The sequence below is a fragment of the Mus caroli genome, unplaced genomic scaffold (assembly GCF_978045245.1).
Source record: "Mus caroli unplaced genomic scaffold, Mus_caroli_1 scaffold_2, whole genome shotgun sequence".
Classification (NCBI taxonomy): domain Eukaryota; kingdom Metazoa; phylum Chordata; class Mammalia; order Rodentia; family Muridae; genus Mus; species Mus caroli.
In genome coordinates, this window is record NW_028227257.1 from 12,825,124 (window position 1) to 12,846,455 (window position 21,332).

The 21,332-nt window shown below is 51.7% G+C and overlaps 1 protein-coding gene across 1 annotated transcript in view; it reads left to right on the forward strand.

Annotated features, from left to right (window-relative positions):
- Window positions 1-6,770: 6,770 nt before the first annotated feature.
- Prex1 (phosphatidylinositol-3,4,5-trisphosphate dependent Rac exchange factor 1) overlaps window positions 6,771-21,332 on the forward strand; it is a 152,957-nt gene continuing 138,395 nt past the window's right edge. The window contains exon 1 of the mRNA XM_021186170.3: window positions 6,771-7,068. Coding sequence (XP_021041829.1) covers window positions 6,865-7,068 — 204 coding nt within the window. The 5' untranslated portion in view covers window positions 6,771-6,864. The remainder of the gene's footprint in view (window positions 7,069-21,332) is intronic.

Below are 21,332 nucleotides of genomic sequence, written 5' to 3' on the forward strand. Positions count from 1 at the left end.
TTGCATAACTGAGAGCAGGAACACTGGAGTTGGGCCCGGGGTCCCAGTGTGAAGAAGAGGCTGGGGACAATCTTAGCACAGCCAAAAAGAAGGGGAAAAAAGGTAATTATGTCCTTAAGCCACTCCATTCTCTTTACAACAAAAGCTCCAGGAATAGGGTTTGCCTTTGAAATTTGGGAGGCAGCTGCTGCAGTGTTAAGTGGCATTTGGAGAGGGTGTGGCTGTTTATGTGGGGAAAACTGTTGGCCTTCCTCGGAACTGCCACGGGGCACTGCTGGGAATCTGGGTTTGGATTTGGCAGTCCTAATTTTCAAGCTTTAGATCTAGGAATCAAACTGGGGGGTGGGGTGGGGGGGAGCCAGACTTGTAAACGAGTGTCCCTACATCTGCGGAAGCCATTGGCAGGCTCATTGCAGAATTCAAGATGCACACAGGTCAGCCAGCTACTGGGGAAAGTGGTATGCTGGGACCACACCCCTGTGGGATGTCTGTGTTCTCTAAGAGAAGTAGAGAGGGAGGAGTGTGGCTCAGTAGACAGAGAGCCTGCTTAGCATGCTCAGAGCCTCAGGTTCTAGCCCCAACACTGCATACATGAGGAGTGGGGATGCACACCTATAATCCTAGCACCCAGGAAGTGGAGGCAGAAGGATCAGAAGTTTAAGGGTCATACTTAGGTACATAGCCAGTTTGAGGCTAGCCTGGGGTATATGAGATCTTGTTTCAGAAACAAAAAGAGGGGGAGGGCGGGGATGATGACAGTGGCCATATGGTTCAAACTGGTGTGTTACTAATAACTGTGCTGATACAGCAGACCTGGCCTGGGGTTGACTCCTGTAAACCCTAGCTCAAGCTCCTCCAGGGATAGAGGAATCAGCTTCTCTAAGGGAGCACTGATTGGGGGAGGGAACAGTCATCAACTAAAGTACTGTACCTGGAGGTAAAGGCTACTGCACTGGATTAGCTTAAGTCATGAAGGCATTTAATTTTTTTTTTTTTAATAATAATACAAGAACTCCAGAGATTCTACTTCTGTAGTTTGTTAACTCAGGAAGTCAGTGACATCAAAGATAAGAGGTACTTTCCCATCCGTCATTTTGCATCTGACCATTGCACATTCAGCAGTGACCTTCCTCATGGTCTCCAGAGGGCTGCCAGGCCTCCAGGCATCGCAGCCTCACCCAATTAGAACACTTCAGAGTCAAGGGAGGACTGGGCAGCAATGTAACACTTTGGATATACCAAGCATTTTAATCTACACAATAGCTCTGTGGAGTAAGACTTTCCTAATGGTTCAGATAAGAACCTTGAAGCTCATTAAGACATCTGCACAAGGTCAAACAGTTGGGGAGTGGCAGTGCTAGGGTTTGAACCCAGGTAGCTGGTCTCTAGATCAAGCATCTCCAAAGGCCAGAAAGGAAGGCAGGTGTGAATGGATGTGCTAAGTACCTCCTCTTTTCCCCCAGCCTGTGTTTGCACTAGCAGGGTTTGACAGATCACGGAGCCTAGACTTAATCTGGTATCTATGGTTGTTGTGTGGCAAAACTTTTCCTGGTGAGATGCAACACACTGGTCTACTCACTGCAGCTGGAAAAAAAAATATAGATACCACTGAGGTCCAGTTTGGTCAATCAATGAGCTTTATTGGGCTTTTTACAGGAATATGGTGGTGGTGGTGGAGTTACTTACAGGAGCAGAAATGACTCAAAGACAGCTGCATGATCAAAGCTCATCCCAGCCTGAATGACAGCTCACAAAAGCTGGGAACCTGGAGCACACTGCACAGCCTGTAGAGCAGCTCAGCAGGTTGGAGGGTGTCCTTGCCTGGTGTCTTAACTGTCTAAATCTCTTCCAGGCAGCTCTGCTGGTTTCTGCTTCTCCCAGGCTGCTGGTCTGATCTCAAGATTCTTTGTAGCTTTTCTCCTCTGAGAGTTTTCTTTGAAGCTCAGCTTCTGTTACTCTCTGAGGGACTCCCAGCTTTTACTGTTTACTGTGGCCAGGAGAATCCAGTGAATCCGGTCAGTTTTAGGGACTTCCTGAAGCTATATGGAAGAGCTTCTTTGTAGGATAGAATGTTTCAATTTCAAGGAGACTGTTACACGGCAATGATGCTCCTCCCATCAGAGCTTTAAAGAGCCTTGCCATGGACACAGTATTCATCTTGTAGGCTTCTTCCAAGCAGTTTTTACTGAGACCGTGGGAGTAGCCTAGTGAGGACTCTGGGATAGAATCAAGCTTTAGTCTGAAGTAGTGAAGCTGAGTGTGTGTGTTCAGCACCCACCTGTGTGGTACAACTCTCTGTCCAGTTCCCAGGTCAGGGATGAATGGGAAAGAGCCCCAACTTACTCTGCACATGGTCAGGCTTAGGAAATGACCAGCCCTAATTCAGAAACCAGTGGTTTCCTCCTTGCCCGTTTGGGATGGGGTAAAAGGCTCAGTCAGCCCTGGTTTTCCTTTCTTCTTTAAAACTTATCATCATTATCACCATCACCATCATTAAGTGTGTGTGTGTGTGTGTGTGTGTGTGTGTGTGTGTGAGTGAGATCTTTTCCTTCTACCTTCATGTGGGCTTGGGGGTGCAAACTCGGGTGGCTAGGCTTGGTGGCGAGAGCCTCTTGAGCTGTCTCCTTAGCTCTTGTTTTGTTTTTGTTTTTGCTTGCTCTAAATTGAAATGTTCTTCCAGACAGAACTGTGGGAGAGGGTCTGCAGAAGCTTGTGGTGCCCGGTAAAGGAATAAGCTGCCTGCTGTCAGCATCTCCTCTGGCGCAGGCAGTGCTCGTGTGACAGTCACACACTGGTACTCCCCAGCCCTTGGGAGGTGCATTGCAACAGAGTCTAAAATTGTCCCTGAAAAAGAAGAATTTCCCTGTCAGAGTATCAACTCCCCTCTCCCTGAGGAGCACCTTCACCCTCCTCCCCCCAGGTCTACCTTTAAGAATGCTCCCAGCTACAGCCTGCTACAGATCCTGCCTCTTTAAGAATCCTGGAGGGGAGGGCACAAGAGGTCACAGCCGAACCAGGCAGAAGTTGGTCTCTCCAGCTGACTGGCAACACTCAAGTGACATGTGACAAACTTTTCCAGGGGAGATGAAACAGACTTGTCTAATAACCCCAGACAGGGAACCCAAGATAGACCCAAGTATGGATAACGCCGAATCTAACATGATAAACCAATGTGTTTTACTGGGTTTACTTACAGGAATATGGGGGAGGGTTTACTCACAGAAGCAGAAATGACTCAAAGACATCATCAGGTGTCCACCCCAGCACGGGTGACAGCTCATGAAGCTGAGAACCTGGAGCACACTTGCACAGCCTGCAGGCAGCTCAGCGGGCCGGAGAGTGTCCCTTCCAGGTGTCTCAGCTGGTTTAAAACTCTTCCAGCAGCTGGGCTGGTTGCTGCTTCTTCTGGGTGGCTGGTCTGGTCTCAGAGTCTTTCTTGCTGCTCAACTTCCTGCTGTCTGAGAGGGACTCTTAACTTTGCTTACTCTGGCGGCAGGGCAGGGCCTAGTGAGTCTGCTAAGCTTCAGGGAGCTCTTGAAGCCTCTTTGGTTGTTCACCTCCCTGCTTAAGGAGTTTCTCTGCTGGATGGGACATTTTCATCTTGGAAGAGATCATTATAAAACCTTTGGCTTAGTAAAGTCACTCTCAGCCAGTGGTACCTAATCAGAGAGTCTCACCATGGTACAGAGGGTGCCCCCACTGATCCCACCAACTGTGGACCAAATTGTCTCTGTCAGGGGGTATGGAGTCATCAGAGGCCTGCAGGCCCCTCAGCTGTGTATTCTTGGCTTTTGCTTTGCTTGCCTCTGGGAAGCAGAAAGCACTGTGGCCATCATGTTTGGGACCTCTCCTTGCTCTGGACATCTGTCCTGACCTCTGCCAACCCCCAGTAGCTGCATATTAGGCTCTCGCTACCACCGGTTGAATGAAAGGGCAGGAACTTGCTATTACCTCTGTTCACCCTCCTGTCCTCACAGCTCACTTTTGTCAATCTGTATCCTGCTCAGCACGTCCTTCAAGGCCAGGTGCTTAGTAGGTGCTTGTTGCATGCACCTTTAGGGCTTCCTAGGCTTGTTAACAGAACCCCACGTGTTTAGGGGTGCAGTGTCCTAGGATATGAAATAGGCCTCTCCTAAGTCAATGCTGTGATCCTTGGTCTTGGTCAGGGACTATTAGGGGAGTGGCCACGCGACCCAGCTCTGACCTGCTGGGTCTTAACTTTTATCCTTTCAATAAGAGAGGCACAGAAGAGACAGGGTCCCCTTTGTCCTCTTTCTGCCACGGGACAGTTGTGTGAGAGGAGGTGATGTCTCTTCCCAGCAGCCATCTTGTGACTTGGAGGCCAAACACCGTGACAGAGACAGCAAGGTCAGAGGTGCTCTGACTACGTTACTACCTTTTGAGTCAGCCTCAGGAACCTAGCTCAGGGCCTCTTCTGAGACAATGACGCCCTTAGCTTCTAAGCTCTTGTTAGCACGTGTTTCTTTCTCTTTACTGCAAATCAACCCTAAAAGACACAGGCACCTCTAGCATCAGACTGTGAGTGGAATTAGTAAAGGCTGGCACTTATTAGATGCTTACTGGATGCTCAAAGTCTTACAACACCAGGTTGAAGAAAGTCCTACTACTCACAGAGGAAAAGCCCAGATGGAACTAGATGTGGTAATGCAGGCCTGTAACCCTAGCGCTCTGGGGACTGGGGCGGGAGGATCAGGAGTTCAGGGCTGTCCTGGGCTACATAAATCCAACAAACCAGCAACAAAAAGCCCCACAAGAAATCCAGCCATGTGTGCTAGGCAGTGTCACTGTTCCAGGGTCAGAGATGATGTGAGGGGTCCGTCCACATATGTGGAAGTGCTCGGTCATTCTTTCTGACAAGGTCAGTTCTTGATTGGAGGGTGGAACCTATGTGTAAATGTGAGGCTAACCTCCAGCCTTGGTCACAGGCTGAGAAGGGAACTGGTGCTTACTGAGCACTACCTAACCCAGCTAGCTGTGTTGTGTGTGTCAGAGATTTTCTGGCTACCTTAGGAGGCACTGACAGCTCACAACTGTGGACAGGGTGCTCCTGGGATGCCCCGGGTACTGTGTGCTGCTATGCTCTTACAATGGAGAACTAACCTGACCCTAGATGTCACTAATCCTGGGTTTGTTCCCTCAGACTCTGATCTTACAGATTAAAAAACTGGAGCTTCAGAAAAGTGAAGTGTCTTGGCCAAGGTCACCCAGTCAGCTGGATTTGGCTGGCTCGTGACTGCTACCAGCTAGCGAGTAATGATTTCAAGACAGGGCCCACTGAAACCCAAAAAGGTGCTGGATCTAAGGACAGAAGCAGTGTAATGTCGGGAAAGCTCAGGAACAAGAAGCTAATGATTTTTCGGAGACACTCACTCCATGACCAATACCTGATGGGCTCACCCCATTTACATCCATTTATCTAGGATACCTTGCCCACATTAAATGTCACGGTGCCCTAGGCCCCAAAGGAACAGGGCCAGGGGTAGCAGGAGCTACCACAGTCTCTCCTCTATCCTTGTGCAAAAGACAGTTTTACTTCAAGGCCCCAGAGAACTATTCTAGGCATCTTGAAGGGAAGTAAATAGGCGACAGTGCTCCTGCCCCAGAGATGATGACACTCCACAGAGGCTATTTTGTGAAACAGGGACTGACTCCATAGGAGATAATAGATATGAGGCAGGGCAGGTAGGGATTGAACAAGCAGTTCAGAGGTCTGGTCAAGAGGGCAGTTGACAAAGGCAGGAATAATTAAGAACGAAGATAAGACTTTCTAGGGTGTTAAAATCACTTTCCAGGGACTATGGCCCAGCCGTATGCTGGTCCCTAAGAGTTAGGTGTTACTGTTCTTCCCGTTGTACTGTGAGGCAAATGGAGGAGCTTTAGATGGGATGGGGGTGCCGACCAAGGTCATCAATGAGGGGCTGAACCCCAGAGGCTGACTCAGGTCCCAGTGCCTCTCGAGGGTAAAGAGGGGTGAGCACGTTAACTGAACGTTTGAAAGATCAAGGTCACACAGAACAGCCTGCCGGCTGGCAGCAAAATTCCCATTTTGGCTTTATCTCGGGTGGGTACGAGGGTCGCTCCCTGCAATGGTCTCGTCCAAGTGGGCACCTTTGCTTAGGGATGGGGAGCGCTGGGACAGTAGGCGCAGAGCTCCGACGGAAAGAGAAACAGAAGTAAGGACAAAGATGCAGCTAGAGTTCTTCCAAGGTCACCGCAAGCCGAGGGCATGAGCGGCCGTGTCGGTGGGGGCGTCGAGCTGCTCTTCCGGGCGTCAGGAGATGCGCGTGGTGGTCGCTGATCCGGCTCCAGCAGATCACCCACGGGGCACTCCTTACGCGTGGATGGCGCGAGCTGCTCTTGCAGAACTGCTGAATGGGTCTTGGCCTACAGACTCAGCAGAACCACGACCTGACCGGGGTCCGGGGCGACGCATCTCCAGCCCCGAACTCTGACTGTGCGGCGCGCGCACGAACCGGCTCTTGGCCGACGCTCCCTGGAAGCAGGGAGGGGGCTCCGCCCAATCCCCGCCCAATCCCACCAGACTCCGCCCCAGCTCAGTCCATTCTCCATTAGTCCCCGCCCAGTTTCCGCATGAGGTGCCGCCTCACCCGGTCCATTTTCTACAAAGACCCCCGCCCACTAGCAGATTGACCCCGCCTCCTTCCCCACCCATTGCTCAGCCCTCTCTACCAAGGCCCCGCCCACGTCCCCATGGCTCCGCCCAGGTCCCGCCCCCGCTCCGCCTGCCCCGGGCCCGCTGAGCGGCGCCTGTCCGGGATGCGGAGCCCGGACGCCTAAGCCGCGGCACGACCTCGGCGCGGGAAGTTCGGGCGCCGCGCGGCTATGGAGGCACCCGGCAGCGGTGGTGGTGACGGCGGCGGGGACCCAGGCGGGGACGGTGCGCATCCCGATGCTCGCGGCCCCGTCTCCGGGCCGTGCGCGGCCGCCCGCGACTCGGAGCGCCAGCTGCGCCTCCGTCTGTGCGTACTCAACGAGATCCTGGGCACCGAGCGCGACTACGTGGGCACCTTGCGTTTCCTGCAGTCGGTGAGCTCCCGCCACCTGTGGCCGGCCGGCCCGCGTTGCGCTTTTGTCTGTGGCTCCCCGCCTTGTGCATAGTTTGAAAATGGTTACATCCGCGCGGCCGCTGCCCGGGGCCGCCCCGCTGGGGGGCCAGTGTAGGGAGAAGCCCGGGCAGGGGCTCCTTAGCTGCACCGGGGACCCTGGGCTCCGTAACCTTGCCCCAGCTCGAATTGCACAGCCAAAGCCTTAGACTGCAAAACAGCGTCCGAGTGCGTCTGTGTACCACGCACCTTACACTGGTATCGGCAGGCTGTGCCGTTACCGGGCTCATCAGTAGGTTATATTTTCGGATCCTTAAGACCAGGGAAGAGTTCGGCTCCAGAGAGGTTGAGTCCCTTGCTCTGGATAGTTCTGCAGGCTACGTCGTAGGGTTGGATGCAGGGCGGTGACCCAGGGCAGCCCTGCGGGGGCTTTAAACTCCGGTGCGTAGTTGCCCCGGTGTCTCTAGTGAGAATGAGGAAGGGGCCACTTCCCTACCCTCCTAGGAAGTGAGAAAACTGGAGGGGGTGGGAAGGGCTGGTCTTAGAGACCTGAGGGCTTTAATCTCCGTGCCTCCTGCTGGGGCCGCTTTAACTCCCTTCTTGGGTTGGAGGAAGTCTTAACCCTGCTTCAGGAAGGCGTGCGTTTGTGTGTGTGTTTCAAGAGACCCCCGAATCACACTGGAGTTCTCTCCATCTGGGAAAAAGAAACACTCAGTGGCTTAAGGATGTAGGGGAGTCTGTGTGAGGTCGGTGTGGGGGGGTTCACACTGAGGGAGGAGGGAGTACGAAGGGGGGGGGAGAGACGCTGTGTGGAGGCATTGAAAGCCGTTTGGCCCAAGGATACTTCTGGAAAGGCCTGTGAGAATAAGACAGGGTTGGCTTTCTTTCCCATCTCTTCCTCTCTCACAGTTGAGAAGGGGGCTGGGGGGGGGAGGAGGGAGGGAGGGAGAGAGAGAGAGAGAGAGAGAGAGAGAGAGAGAGAGAGAGAGAGAGAGAGAGAGAGAGAGAGAGAGAGAATTGGGCAGGGCTTGAAGCTGGCAGTTTCTAAATGAAAGAGGCAGCCACTCTTGGCATTGCTGAGCAATGACAGATTCTAGGGAACTCCTCACTTCCCCCTCGCAGTGGCTGAGCTACTCAGCCTTAAAAAGAAACAGGAAATGTAAACTAGTTTTTATATTAATGAGGAAAAAAAAAAAACAATACCCACTCCCCCATGTGTGCCCCTGGCTGTTGTGCTAGGTAACTGCGGTTTTAAATCGTCCCTACGGAGAGTCTGGGGCTGCTAGGATAATGGAAATTGATTGGAGTCCACATTCTTAGAATTAAAGAAACCAGGGGGGGGGGGAAGTTTTCTTTGACTTTCAAGTCATCCCAGGACACCTGTCGTTTGTGGACAGCCATTGTGTGACTGGGGCGTTCTGAGATGAGCTAGACAGACATTGTTGTGTCTTGCTTCCTGTGCTGACCTCAGTTTCCCCACGTGTACAAGAGCAGGGGACCCCAGGCTGCTTTTCTGCCTTGCCCTTACTTGGGTCCCCAAGCCAGTGCCAGAAGTGGAGGACTGATTGTGTAACCTGAGTAGTGTGTCTTGCCCTGTGAGCCCTGGAGGCCACCTCTGGCCTCTGGGCAATGGCCCTCAGGCAACCTGAGGGAGGCCACTTAGTCCTGGAAGCTTGGCCGGGAGCTGCATGCTCTTCTGACCACCCGGGCTTTCCTGCATGCAGCAGGGCACAGAAGGGCGGGCAGCTCTTCTGGGATTCTCCCCACCCCAACTTGTCAGCTTTTGTACACCCTGGCTCGAGGGGGTTCCCTGGGCTCCTGGCTGTCTGGGAGGAGCCAGTGTAGTTTTACAGTGGCAAAATGGGTTCTTTAAAAAGTCCAGAGCTTAAGCTGGTGAGATGGATAAGAGCTTTCAAGGCACTTGCCTCTAAACCTGAGAACCTGAGTTTGATCCCTAAGGCCACACCATAGCATACGTGCACCCCTGAAAATAAATAAACAAATAACAAACGAACAAACAGCCAGACAGATAAATAATATAATATAAGGTCCAAGCTCCAAATTCAGAGCCAGACTGTGTGGTGTGAGGCCTTTGGCTCTGTGATTTAAGGCAAGCTGGCTTGACATCTTTGGGCCCTTATTCCCTTATAAAGTGGAAGAGGAGACTAGAGGTTGTTCTGTTGGTTTTATAGGATTGTGTAACTTATCTTGAATACTCTAAGCAGTGCCTGCAGGCAGTCAGCTATGTAAATATCAACTGGGGTTATTCGTTATGTGATAATTAATCTTACAGGTGAATAGGGTAGTAGGTTGAGCTTCCACAGAGGAGGCTGTCATAGGGAGCTGCCCGGAGGAAATGGGGTCTGAGCCTTCACTAAGAGAAAGCCTGGGGACTTCCATTGAGTTTCCTGTTGATCTCTAGATTCCAGCTACGGAAACCAAAGAGTCTGTTCTGTTCCCCTCCTGAGGCTTCAGAGCTCCTTCAGTGTGTCCACACTGGATTTAGACTTCATCCAGATACTGGGTTGTGCCATTCCTTGTCTCCTAGGATCCTAGGACCTCAGCTGAGGAAGCAGAAAAGGTGGGATGCGTTATGGCGATGTTAGCACAGTCTTAGGCCACTGTAGATGCTACTGACCGTGCAGGGGTGGTGTGGGGATGGTGGTGTGTGTGTGTGGTTTGACTGGGAACCTTGGGTCTCTACTTTGAGATCTTGGGCTGTTTTGGACAGCGCCAGTGGGGATAGTAACATGACAGGCGCCATTATGTAAGAGCTGACCTTTGTCATTTAGTGCCCAGCATTCTGCCTGTGGCAGCCACTTAACCCCTCCGAGAGAAGGGTGCTGTTGAGAGCCCACTGACAGATGAAGAAACTGAGGCAGCAAGTTGAAGTGAGCTCCCCGGTGGCCCCATGTCCTCTTTGCTCTGGGTTTATTGGTGGTGAGTGTGGGGCCAGGCTTTCCCCCATAGACCAACTTGTACCATGCCTCAGTTTCCACATCTGTGGGTGCAGTGGAGCAGCTCTTTGACACAGGTATCATGGAACTTGAATGAGCTTGAAGTTAATGCCTACTATCTGACACACAAGTAGGCGGTTGCAGACCGATGATGGTGTTTTGGGGCAACCGTTGGTAGATAGGATGTCCCTTTAGAGTTAGACTGGCTGAGTCCTTCACTCCCTGTTCCTTGGTTGGGTTGGTTAGAGTGAGTGCTGGCAAGGAAGAAGATACTGCATGGTGGGCAGAAAGCCCTGGGGTTTCGGGTGAGGGGGTCTGCCAGCCTTGCCCTGAGGACTCCTCTTGGGTGAGGACAGAGACCTTGTCATTTCCAGGCATCCGGAGGGTCTTCTCAGGCCCACCCCAAGGGATCGTGGGTACACAGCTCCCAGAATGCATCTCATGCTTCTGCTTTTTGGGGGAGGAGACTAATAAAGATGTTCTCTCCAGAGCCTGCTCACCAAAACAAGACATTGTGGTTTGCAGAGTCACTCCTTGTTTTGCTTTGTTTTTGCCTTTTTTTTTTTTTCCCCTATGTTCCTAGCCCTACCCTAGGGAAAAGGGCCTGGGCTGGGTGTGCAGGGCACACTTTGGGTTCTGCAGTCTTCTGGTCAGAATGAGTACCTAGTGGCTTTGGGCATCTTTGTGGGCTTGTGTATGGAAAAGCAGGGTGCTGCGAAGTGTGTGCACAGCAGTTCTGCCTTGGGGACGTAAACAGTAATCATGGGGGCGGGGAGACAGCTCAGTGGGTAAAGCACTGGCCTTGCAAGTGTGAAGACAAGAGTTCAGATCTCTAGAGCCCAGGGAAAAGCTAGGCAGGTGTGGCTGTCCGTTTTTAATCTCTGCACTTGCTATGTAGAGATGGGACCCTTGGGGCAATGTGACCAGCCAGTGGGAAAGCTAGGGGCTCAGTCAGAGACCCTGCCTCAGTATAGATAGGGGAGAGAGATCAAGGAGGGCAACTGGCATCAACGTTGGGTCTCCCGATTCATGTGCACACATGTGCATGCACATATACACATACATGAACACCTACACACGTGAACATGTACAGCACAGAGAGCTTGGACCAGAGCTGATGAAAACCTTTAAAACCTTATTACACTATTCATGCGTGTGTGTGTGTGTGTGTGTGTGTGTGTGTGTGTGCACGAGGTCAATGCATCAGGTCAGGGGACCATACCAGATGAATCCCAGGGACCAAACTCAGGTCGTTAATCCTGGAAGCCCATCCCTGCCCACTGAACCATCTTGCCAGCTCCCCAGTTTTAATTTATTTGTTTTTTGATATTAGATCTCCTGTAGTCCAAACTGGCAGTGGACCTGCCGTGCAGCCTAGGATGACCTTGTGTCACATGACAAAACTTTTCCTGGGAAGAGGAATCTACTCACTCCAGTTAAGGATCCTACAACAGACCAAAGTATAGATACCACCAAAGTCTAGCTTGGTGAACCAATGAGCTTTATTGGGGTCACTTGTATTGGGGAGGGGTTGGCTACTCACGGGAGCAGAAATGACTCCACGACAGCTGCCTCATCAAAGCCCATCCAGCACAGGTTGCAGCTCAGGAAGCTGGGAACCTGGAGCACACACCACCACCTGCAGCAGCTCAGGGGGCTGGAGAGTGTCCCTTCCAGGTAGCTCAGCTGGTCTACACCTCTTCCAGCAGCTGGGCTGGTTTCTGCTTCTTCCAGGCAGCTCATCTGGCAGGAAGGGGCCTGGTGAGTCTGCTCAGCTTCAGGGAGTTCCGGAAGCTACCTTTTGGTTGTTCACCTCCTTGCTTAAGGAGCTCCCTGTAGGATGGAATGTTTTAATCTTGAAGGAGACTGTTATACAACACCCTAACACTTCCTCCTGCTCTTACATATATCCTGCCCCCCTCCTCCCCAGTGATCCCCAAGCTTTGGAAGGAGTGACCATAGATGTCCACTTATGACTAAGAAATAGGCCACCACGCAACGGTGACAGTCACTTGTTCTCAGAAGCTTCACAGGGGGTTATGAGTTGAGGCTGATAAATGATGGGCATAAACACATCTATGGGACAGGCATGACACGTCCATCTAGTGACTTAGCACCTCCCCAGCCACAAGTTTTTGTTCTGACTTACAGTACCAGATGTAAACCCTTTCTTGTGGTGTAGGCCTTAAATCTGATTGGAAGGCTGTACCTATGACAATCAAACCACTATTGTGCAAGCCCGCACAGCCTGCCTTGCCTGTCAGTGTTTCAGCTCCCAGGGTCTGTAGCCTGGCAGGAATGTTGGTGACAGTTCTCTACTAGTGCCCTGCAGGCCATCTCTGGGATTCTGAAGGTCTGCTGTCAGGCTGGCACTTCCCAGTTCAATCTAGCTTAGTTTCTCCATGTCCTGCAGGCAGAGCATGTACACACACATGCATGCACGTGTAGTGTCTTCAGCATTAGGGTCTTGCCGTATGATTGGCATGTGACCAGCAGCTGTGGCAATAGCCTTTATGGTTTGTGGAGCCTCTGGGGCTTTCCTGGCTAACAATTCACAAGGAGGTAGCCCATCCCCCTCCCCACCCCGGGACTAGGGTTGTCACTTAGCAGCCTTTTCAATTCACCCAGCCCCAGCAGGGTTGCAGGGTAGGTAGAAGCATCACCGGCTTTCCAGATTTGCAAAACACCCAACCTTATGTCATCTATAGAACAAGAACCTCTTGCAGGTGATGAGGAGACATCCCAAGCCACCCGTGGCGTTACATAGCCTAGGCAAAGCCCTGAGAGTCTATTGTGGTCCTTTCTCAGGAGGCGTCATCCCAGAGGTTCACAACTGAGACAATAAAACCTAACACAAGCAAAGTCTAAGATAGCCCGGGAAGAGCCCACAAATTTGCATCAATCGCCTCCTCCAGAGATCAAGATTGGTTACAAAGCATGGAGAGGGGGGCGCTAACTTCATTAGCTCCCTGTAATCCTTAGTCATTCTCTCTAAGCCATTTCCATATCCCCCGCAGTTCTCCCACAGAGCCTCCCTTCAGTTCCCCACACCTGATGAACTCAGTGGGCCTGGCTGAATTTGCTCAGACCTACTCAGGGCCTAGGGGGTGTGGGGGATGAGGCCCTGCTCTCACCAGCTGCACCCGCTGGCTTCCTGGGTCAGAACCCCCCAAGCTGGCAATGTGGATGTAGCTGTACCTGTTGCTACTCCGTCCACCATACCTGGCTGTTGGGGGAATTCCTGACTGGGAAAACTCTCTCTGCCCCTAGTATAACCTTTTGCTGGAGGTAAATATACCCTCCTTAGTTTTGGGATAATGACCCACCCTGGGGCAGGTTTGACTGTCTTCCCTTGTATTGTTCTGTAACAGTTTCTGTAAACTGCTCCCAGGTTTTAAGGCCACCCAGAAACCCCTTAGCGGACACAGTTGGGCTTTCTATCAGCTCTTCCTTAGAATTCCAGCTTGATACACACAGATCTTGCCACAGTTACCCAGTAACCCAGACAGACCTTTTTACTGTCTCCTCCCGGATGCTCTCACACTTGACAGACTTTTCTGCGTGCTGCTCAAGCCTTCCCTACTTTATAAAGATCTTGCCCCACCAACCGACTCAGCAGACGCTAAAAGTCCAAACCAACCTCCAGGTCCCTGTTAGCTCAGCTTTAAACAAACAAACAAACAAACAACAACAACAACAACCTCTTTGGTGAACAGGGTTCTACCTGGCCCAGTGAACTCTGGGTCAAACATAGCTCCTCTTATTCCTTTCCTAGCTCCTTTAATAGTGCCTGCCCCTCCTCTATGGTCTGCCAGCTCCTGGTGTTTGTGGGGACCTCAGATGGAGATAACCATGTGTTCCTAATGGCTCTGATAAGCCAGTCTGGGAGGGACTGGTTTCCCTCACACCGTCTCAGGCTTGTCTTAAGGAGGGATGGCAAGTCACATCACTCAGTTTTTTTTGCTGCCTCCTCGGCAGCCAGACTTGGTCTCCCATCTGCTTTCATGTCCCCCAGCTTCACAAGCCAGAGCTGTAACAGGCTCTTTCACTGATGGTTTAAAAGTCTTCCCTAATTCCAGCAGTTTAAATGCTGAATATTGCCCGATCACACGAGTTTCTTCCATTGGACCGTGGTTAATGCCCCTGCCTTAGTCAGGGTTTCTATTCCTGCACAAACATCATGACCAAGGAGCAAGTTGGGGAGGAAAGGGTTTATTCGACTTACACTTCCACATTGCTGTTCATCACCAAGGAAGTCAGGACTGGAACTCAAGCAGGTCAGGGAGCAGAAGCTGATGCAGAGGCCATGGAGGGATGTTCTTTACTGGCTTGCTTCCCCCTGGCTTGCTCAGCCTGCTCTCTTATAGAACCCAAGACTCCCAGCCCAGAGATGGCCCCACCCACAAGGGGCCTTTCTCCCTTGCTCATTAATTGAGAAAATGCCCCACAGCTGGATCACATGGAGGCATTTCCCCAACTGAAGCTCCTTTCTTTGTGATAACTCCAGCTGTGTCAAGTTGACACACAGAACCAGCCAGCATATCCCCCATCTGCATGCTGTATTGCAGATCTTCCTCCTTTTCTACTGGAGGTTGGACTTGAGGGAGATCTTTTATTGCTTTTACCACCTTTCTCATCCACTTGTTTGCCTCATAGTTACCAAATCAGCGGCTAACATGGCTAGCTGCATCTCCCTTTTGTTGCGGTGGCTCCGAAACCAGCTCCTTCGACACTGCCACGTCAGCCTCGGCATACGCATGTCCAACCACGCACAGCAGAGGCCAGGCGACCTCTGCCACTGCTTGCTGACCTCCGTGTGCCCATTTCAAAGATCGCAAGATTTCTCCCAACTGTGTTCAGTTCTTGTTTACACGGTGGATCCCATTCATCAAGCGGGCTTGCGATCAAGACTGCCATCCTGCGGTTCTTCCCACAGACACTCCTAATCCTGACGGCTCAGCCTCCGTTGCATGTCTTACTACCAAGAAGCCCACAACTGCCACTGTAGCACAAGGGCACACTAACACACTAGCACACTCCATACAGGAAAGAACATCTCTGTTGCAGTTTCCTCTGTAGATGCTCTTCTCGGGCTCCTCAGCCTCACTTACATCCCTCGATACCCACAGCCAGGACCATGCACTCACGCCTCCCCATCTCATCTTTGCTTCTGCCGTGTCCCTGTTTGGGTGCCAATCGTGTTGTGTGGCAAAACTTTTTCCTGGGGAGACAGAATACACTCATCCACTCTTTCCAGCTAGGAGGCCCAAGATAGACCAAAGTACAGACACCAGCAAAGTTCAACTTGGTGAGCCATGAGTTTTATTGGGTTATTGACAGGAATATGGGTGAGGGGTGACTCACAGGAGCAGAAATGACTCAAACACAGCTGCATCACCAAAGCCCACCTAGCATGGGTGACAGCTCACAGAGCTGTAAACCTGGAGCTCACTGCACAGCCTGTAGGCAGCTCAACAGGTTGGAGAGTGTCTTTTCCAGATGCCTCAGTTGGTCCTCGTCCAGACAGCCCTGCTGGTTGTTCTTTGCAGGCAGCTGCCCTGGTCTGGGCTGTCTTTGTGGTTAGTCTCTGCTTACTCTGGAGGGGCGGGGCCTAGTGACTCTGCTCAGCTTCAGGGAGTTCCTGAATTGCTTTTGTTGTTGTTGACCTCCCTGCAGGATGGAATGTTTTAATCTTGGAGAAGAGTGTTCTCTTAATTTCTGGTCCTTCATCTCCTCTTCTAAATGCTGAGATTACAGACGCGTGCAGCCACAACCCATTTCTATATTGCTGGGAATTGAACTTGGGACTTCTTGCATGTCAGGCGAGTGTTTTACCAGCTGAGATACTGGATAGCTTATGGTGTTGGGGATGGAACCCAAGGCCTTGCACATACTAAGCAAGCTTTCTACCGCTAAACCATATCCCTGGCCCCAGTGAGAACCCTTGATGATAACATCTCAGATGTCTGGGTTTGGTGGCCCTATTTTCATGTTTGTGGCGAGCAGAGCCCCAGACAGATGGAAATTTGGGCACTGATTACATCTCTCAGCGCACAGGTATTTTTGGGACTCCTGCTGCCCCTTCCAGACTGTGAGCCAGGCCCAGGGAATCCAGTCGCCAACAGGGCACGTGAGGCTCTTGTCCTGTGAATGAATGGCTTTTTCTCAGATACAGGAAGGCCATTCACCATTATTCTCACACTCCTCCTGACTGCCACAGATCCTGTCACTCCAAGAGAGATGGATGGTGCAGGAGTTCCTGGCCTGGGAGACCTCAGGGCAGGAGTACTAACTAGAAAGTACTCCCTTGATTAGGTCAAGGAGCCAGGTCCTGCTGGGCTGGTCCTTTCTCAGGTTCTTCCTACAAGAGGATGTCTTTGGAGTAGGCAGCTCCCACCGGTGTCAAATATCATTTGCTGATTGCTTTTTGCTTTCCTGGAAAATAGCTCTCTGGGTAGAATCCTGACATAGGGGGCTTACCCTAATCCAATGTGTGTCCCCTGACCTCCCCACCTAACTACTTAGACAGGGTAGAACGGGCCGTCACCCTGGTCTTCAGATGGCTCTGCCAGCTACAGAGCAAGCCATGGGTCATGGGCTGAGTCTTTTGTTTCCAGGTGAGAAGCTGGTGTGAGGGACACTGGCCCTGCAATTAGACAGAGTCCTGTCCCCAGAGCCTTGGGGACTGTCACCCTATAATCCAGTGTCCCAGAAGTGAGTCCTGGAGGAGCCAGCTGCTTGTCAGGATATGCTGGGCTGCAGTTCTACAGAGTGGGGCTACTCTCTGCATTGTGGAACAATTTCAGTGTCATCTGTCACCAGCTAGATGCCAGGATCAGCCTCTGCCCAGTGGGACTGACTATCAGGAAAGTCTCAGAAGTCGCTGGATGTCCCATGAGGGGCGGTGTGAGCAGAGCCTTCTGATAAGAACCACTGGGCTGGGCTCTCTCTGGCTTCCAGCTTTGGGTTCCAACCTTTGGGTGCTCATGTGCACCGGTAGCAACATGGGAAACCACTGTGTGTGTGTGTGTGTGTGTGTTTCGGGGAGGACCTGGTGTGTTGTGCTTTTCACCCAGCAGTGTGGCCCCTGTGTTCTCTCTCCCCTTACAGGTAAGAGCACCAACTCTGGCTGCGTTCATATTTTGGCTCTGTTCCTGGGACCTTGGATCTGATCCTTTGCCTCTGTTTGCCCGCCTGTGAAGTGTGGCTGCCTGGAGCCATCCAGGATCCCTTCCTGCAGTGCATGTAGTGGTCTGATCTGGGAGAGGGGCTCAGTGCTCTGGGTTTTCTCAGGTGGCTGCAGGTTCACGGTGTCCCTGGAAGTTGGGGAGAAGGGACCTTCATCCTCTCTGTGCCGGAGCGCGGGAAGTTTCATCTGCTTTCTTCACTTTCTCGGGCAGCAGGGCTCTTCCTTTGTCTTGTGGTCAGGCACTCAATCTGTGTTTGTCCGTGGTCTGGTTCCTTCCCCAGTGTGGAGCTGACAGTGCTCCCTTGACTCTGGGTGGAGGAGGCCAGGGTGTCATAGACCGGTGTTGGTAGGTGGCTGGCAGCCTCTGGGGCCTGGGTGTCTTCTGCCTGGAGAACAGAGCAGAGTGCTTTTATTCATGAATTCACTTCCCATTTGGTCGGGGGACACAAGTGTGTGCTAGGTTCTAAGTGTCATGCTGTGATTTGGTGTGTCTCACAGAGTCCTCAGATACCACAGAAAGAGTCCTTGAAAGTGATGAATTGTTGTAGTAATGATACAAGGCCCTACTGTGTGCTGGGCATTAAACAGTTATCTCTGATCCTTTGCACAGACTCCTGTGGATGTCACCATATATCATCATCATCATCATCATTGTTATTATCATTTTACTCTCATGACATGGTTTCTCTGTATAGCCCTGGCCAACATGAACCAGGCTGGCCTTGAACTCAGAGACCCACCTGCTTCTGCCTCTCCAGTGCTGGGATTAAAGGCATGGGCCACCACCAGGCTCAGAGTGATTTGGGAATGTGCTCAAGTCTGCAGTGGGGATGATGACACATGAAATAAATGTAGGTAACAGGTTTGGTGACAGCTGCTCATGAAGAGTGGTCAAGGAAGGCATCTGTGGAGGTGGGGGAGCTTCAAGACGCGTTACAGGCAGTGAGAAGTATGTGTGCAAAGGCCCTGGGGCAGGATGGTACCTGACTGGTTGAACAGATAGATGCTAGGATGTTTAGAGGGGAGAAGATAGGATGTGGTTGGCTGGGGCCTGGTGTGTATGTGTGTGTGTGGTGTGCATGTGTGAACTTCGGGTTCACTGGGGATGTGGAGAGCCAGTGATAGTGTTCAGCAGGGACATGGTAGAAGGCGGTTTGTTTGGAGATCTCTGGAGCCTCTTGCCTCCTTTGTAGGTAGGTGTCTCTCTAGGAGACAGGTGACACACCTCACCTCCAGGCAGACCCCTGCTACCTACAGGTTGCTGCTGTGTGCCCCAGGGTGGTTCTCCAGGCAAGGTCCCAGCTTCCTTGTGGGTCTGGCCAGGTCACAGGGAGGGGTAGTTTGGAGGCAGGGAGGGGAGGAGTTTGGACTGTTTGTAGCCAGGTTGTAGGTGTAGATGAGGTGTCCTGGTGGCTTGCCTTCTGAGCCCAGACACGATGCACTTGAGGGTGACCGCCCCGGCTTTCCTGTGATAGATAAAGAAGAAGACAGCCTTGTTTTCTGCTCAGGAAGTTAGTTACCTGATTAAAAACAAAAAACCAAAAAAAAAAAAAAAAAAAAAACCAAACAAAACCCCAAGAAACGGTTTAGTGACACCTCGGCCCCACCCTGCGCTCAGCCATCCTAAAGTCAGAGCGAGCCCTTTATGTGTGCTCTGAACTCTCACACACCCACCTGTGCTGGTGTGTTCAGAACCACTTCATGGGGAGGGGCTCTGGGGACAGGAGGCTGGGCCAGGGCCGCAGCTGTCTTCTCGTTGCGTCACCGAGGTGTTATCCTGCACTAATACGGGCTTCTGTGTGGCCTCAGCCTCCCTCCTTTCTCAAGCCGTTCTCTTTAATTGAGATGTGATTTATTATCGTGACCCTCACCCTTCCCAAGTGTGCAGCACGTGGCTTCAAGCTCATTGGTGACATTGTGCAATTCCCCGTCACCCCTTCAGGTCTCATTTGTTCTTTCTCTAACGCAACGAGGGTTGCCCACCGTCTGAGCCTTTTCCCTTGCTCTCTTGTGCACTGTTCTTCTCCTAGGTCCCCCTCCACCCCCAACTCCAGCTCACTTCTTTCAGGCCTTTGCTCATCTTCCCTGGGTCTTGTCTGACCTCTCGCCACCCAACCTCACTACTTCCTGTCTCTTCTTTCCCCAGTGTGATTTCCCAGTAGCTGACACTCCTGGTGTTTTATTTAAGGAGTGATGTCTTTACCTTCCCCCAGGATGTCAGCTGGACTAGGACAGGAATATTCATTCCTGTTTCATTCACTCCCTTCTCTGCCTTCAAGAACGCCACCTGGCCGCAGAGTAGATGCTCATTAAAGATTTGTTGAATGGAAAGCCTTGCCGCTGCGTATACATGCCTGCGCCGTTACATAATGTGACGGGTGTGCATTATGTAACTGCTAGTGTTTTTGTGTAGACTTTGGGAACCTGAGATTAGAACAGTTTAGTGTTTTCTAATGTAGCCGGAGTTATGTGGGTGGGTGTGGGCTGAGCAGAATGTTCTCCTGGATGGCATCCTACTTACGAGCCCAGGGTTCGGGTCGGTCCGTCATAGTCAGGATGTCAGGGTAAACGTTTATCTCTGCCTCTGGTCCTTGGCTTCCTTGTCTGTGAAATAGTTTGGGATGCTTAATTCTCTGCCTCGAGGCGGTTCTTTCCTCCTGATTGTTTTCTGGACCCCTTCTCCTTGCACAAGGACAGAGGACTGAGGATGGCAGGACCCATTCTAAGCAGGTGGGCTCTGATCCTTCATGTTTGGCTCTGCACTCTGCACACTGAGAGCAGGTACCTGGCAGGTATGGCTGCCAACAGAACGAGAAGCGGCTATTCCCCAGTTGCTGCTGCAAGGGAACCCCAAGACTGAAAAGAAGGGTCTTTTTCTAAAGCACGCAGCAAAACTGCTCCCTTCCCATGCTGTGCCACCCAAAGAAATGGGAGGCTGCTGTTGTGGGCGGGGCTGCTGTTGTGGGCGGAGCAGGTGTGCTGCTTCTTGAGCTGAGAGCTGAGGTCACTTGTCAGGTCCCACAGATGTTGTGTCTTCGTTGTTAATGAGTTATAGTAAGTTAAGTGGCTTAAGACTGCTTCAGTGTATTTCCTAGGGTTCCTGTGGATCGGAGGTTTCCTGCAGCATATTGAAGCTGCAGTACAGGTCCCAGCCAGGGCTGGGATGCCATCTGAGGGTGGGGAGGGAGGGGCTTAGCTCCTTCCTTGTTACTTTGTTACTTTACTTTGTGAGGGGATGGCAGTGAACACAGGGTTTGCACGTGATAGGCAAGTGTTCTACTACAAACATATATAGGCAAGTGTTCTACTACAAACGCAGCCATAACTCTATTGGCAGAATCTAGGCAGGTGGTCTACCACTGAGTCAGGAGCATGCACACATGCATGCCCATGCAAATGCCTGAAGGAACCCTAGTGGATTCTAGTCAAGTGCTTTACCAGTGAGCCAGTCCCCAGATCCTCACTGAGAGATTTTGGGCAAGTACTGTACTGCTGAGCCATACCCCTAGGCTATTACTGGGAGGGCTCCAGGCTATGCCATGGCCCCAGGCTGCGCTCTGTGGTAGACTTCTGCGGGCAGAATTCATGTTCCTATTTTATAGGTCTGAGCTTCCCCTTTCCCTGCTGGCTGCAGTGGACATTGCAGCACTTTCTTCTATGGCCTCTCTGACATGGTACAAAATACTCGGTAACTTAACTATTGGCTGATTGGGTTGTAGGATGAGCCTGGAGCCCAGCCTGTGGTGCCCTTCCACTGGGGACTTTAGGATCAGCCTTGAGGGTAGTACGATGGCTGTCTGTCCTCTCAGATGCCATCTGTTCTCTTCTGTGGATTGATAAGGGCTGAGAAAGCCATTCTGGCTGCATTGGTGTCTCAATGTTGGGACTTTCCCAGGCAACTTATCCTGCAGTGACCTCCGACTGAATTCTAAAGTGCTCAGAGAGAGCTCTAGGGACTCTCAACCCTTTGCACTGGCTTGAAACTTGTATTGTGACCCAGCAAAGGCTCTGACTGATTGACCAACCCTCCCAGGTGTATCCGAAAAGAACGTATGTCCCACCATGCTGGGAGGTCATGAGGGTGAAGTGGCATTCTGGGCT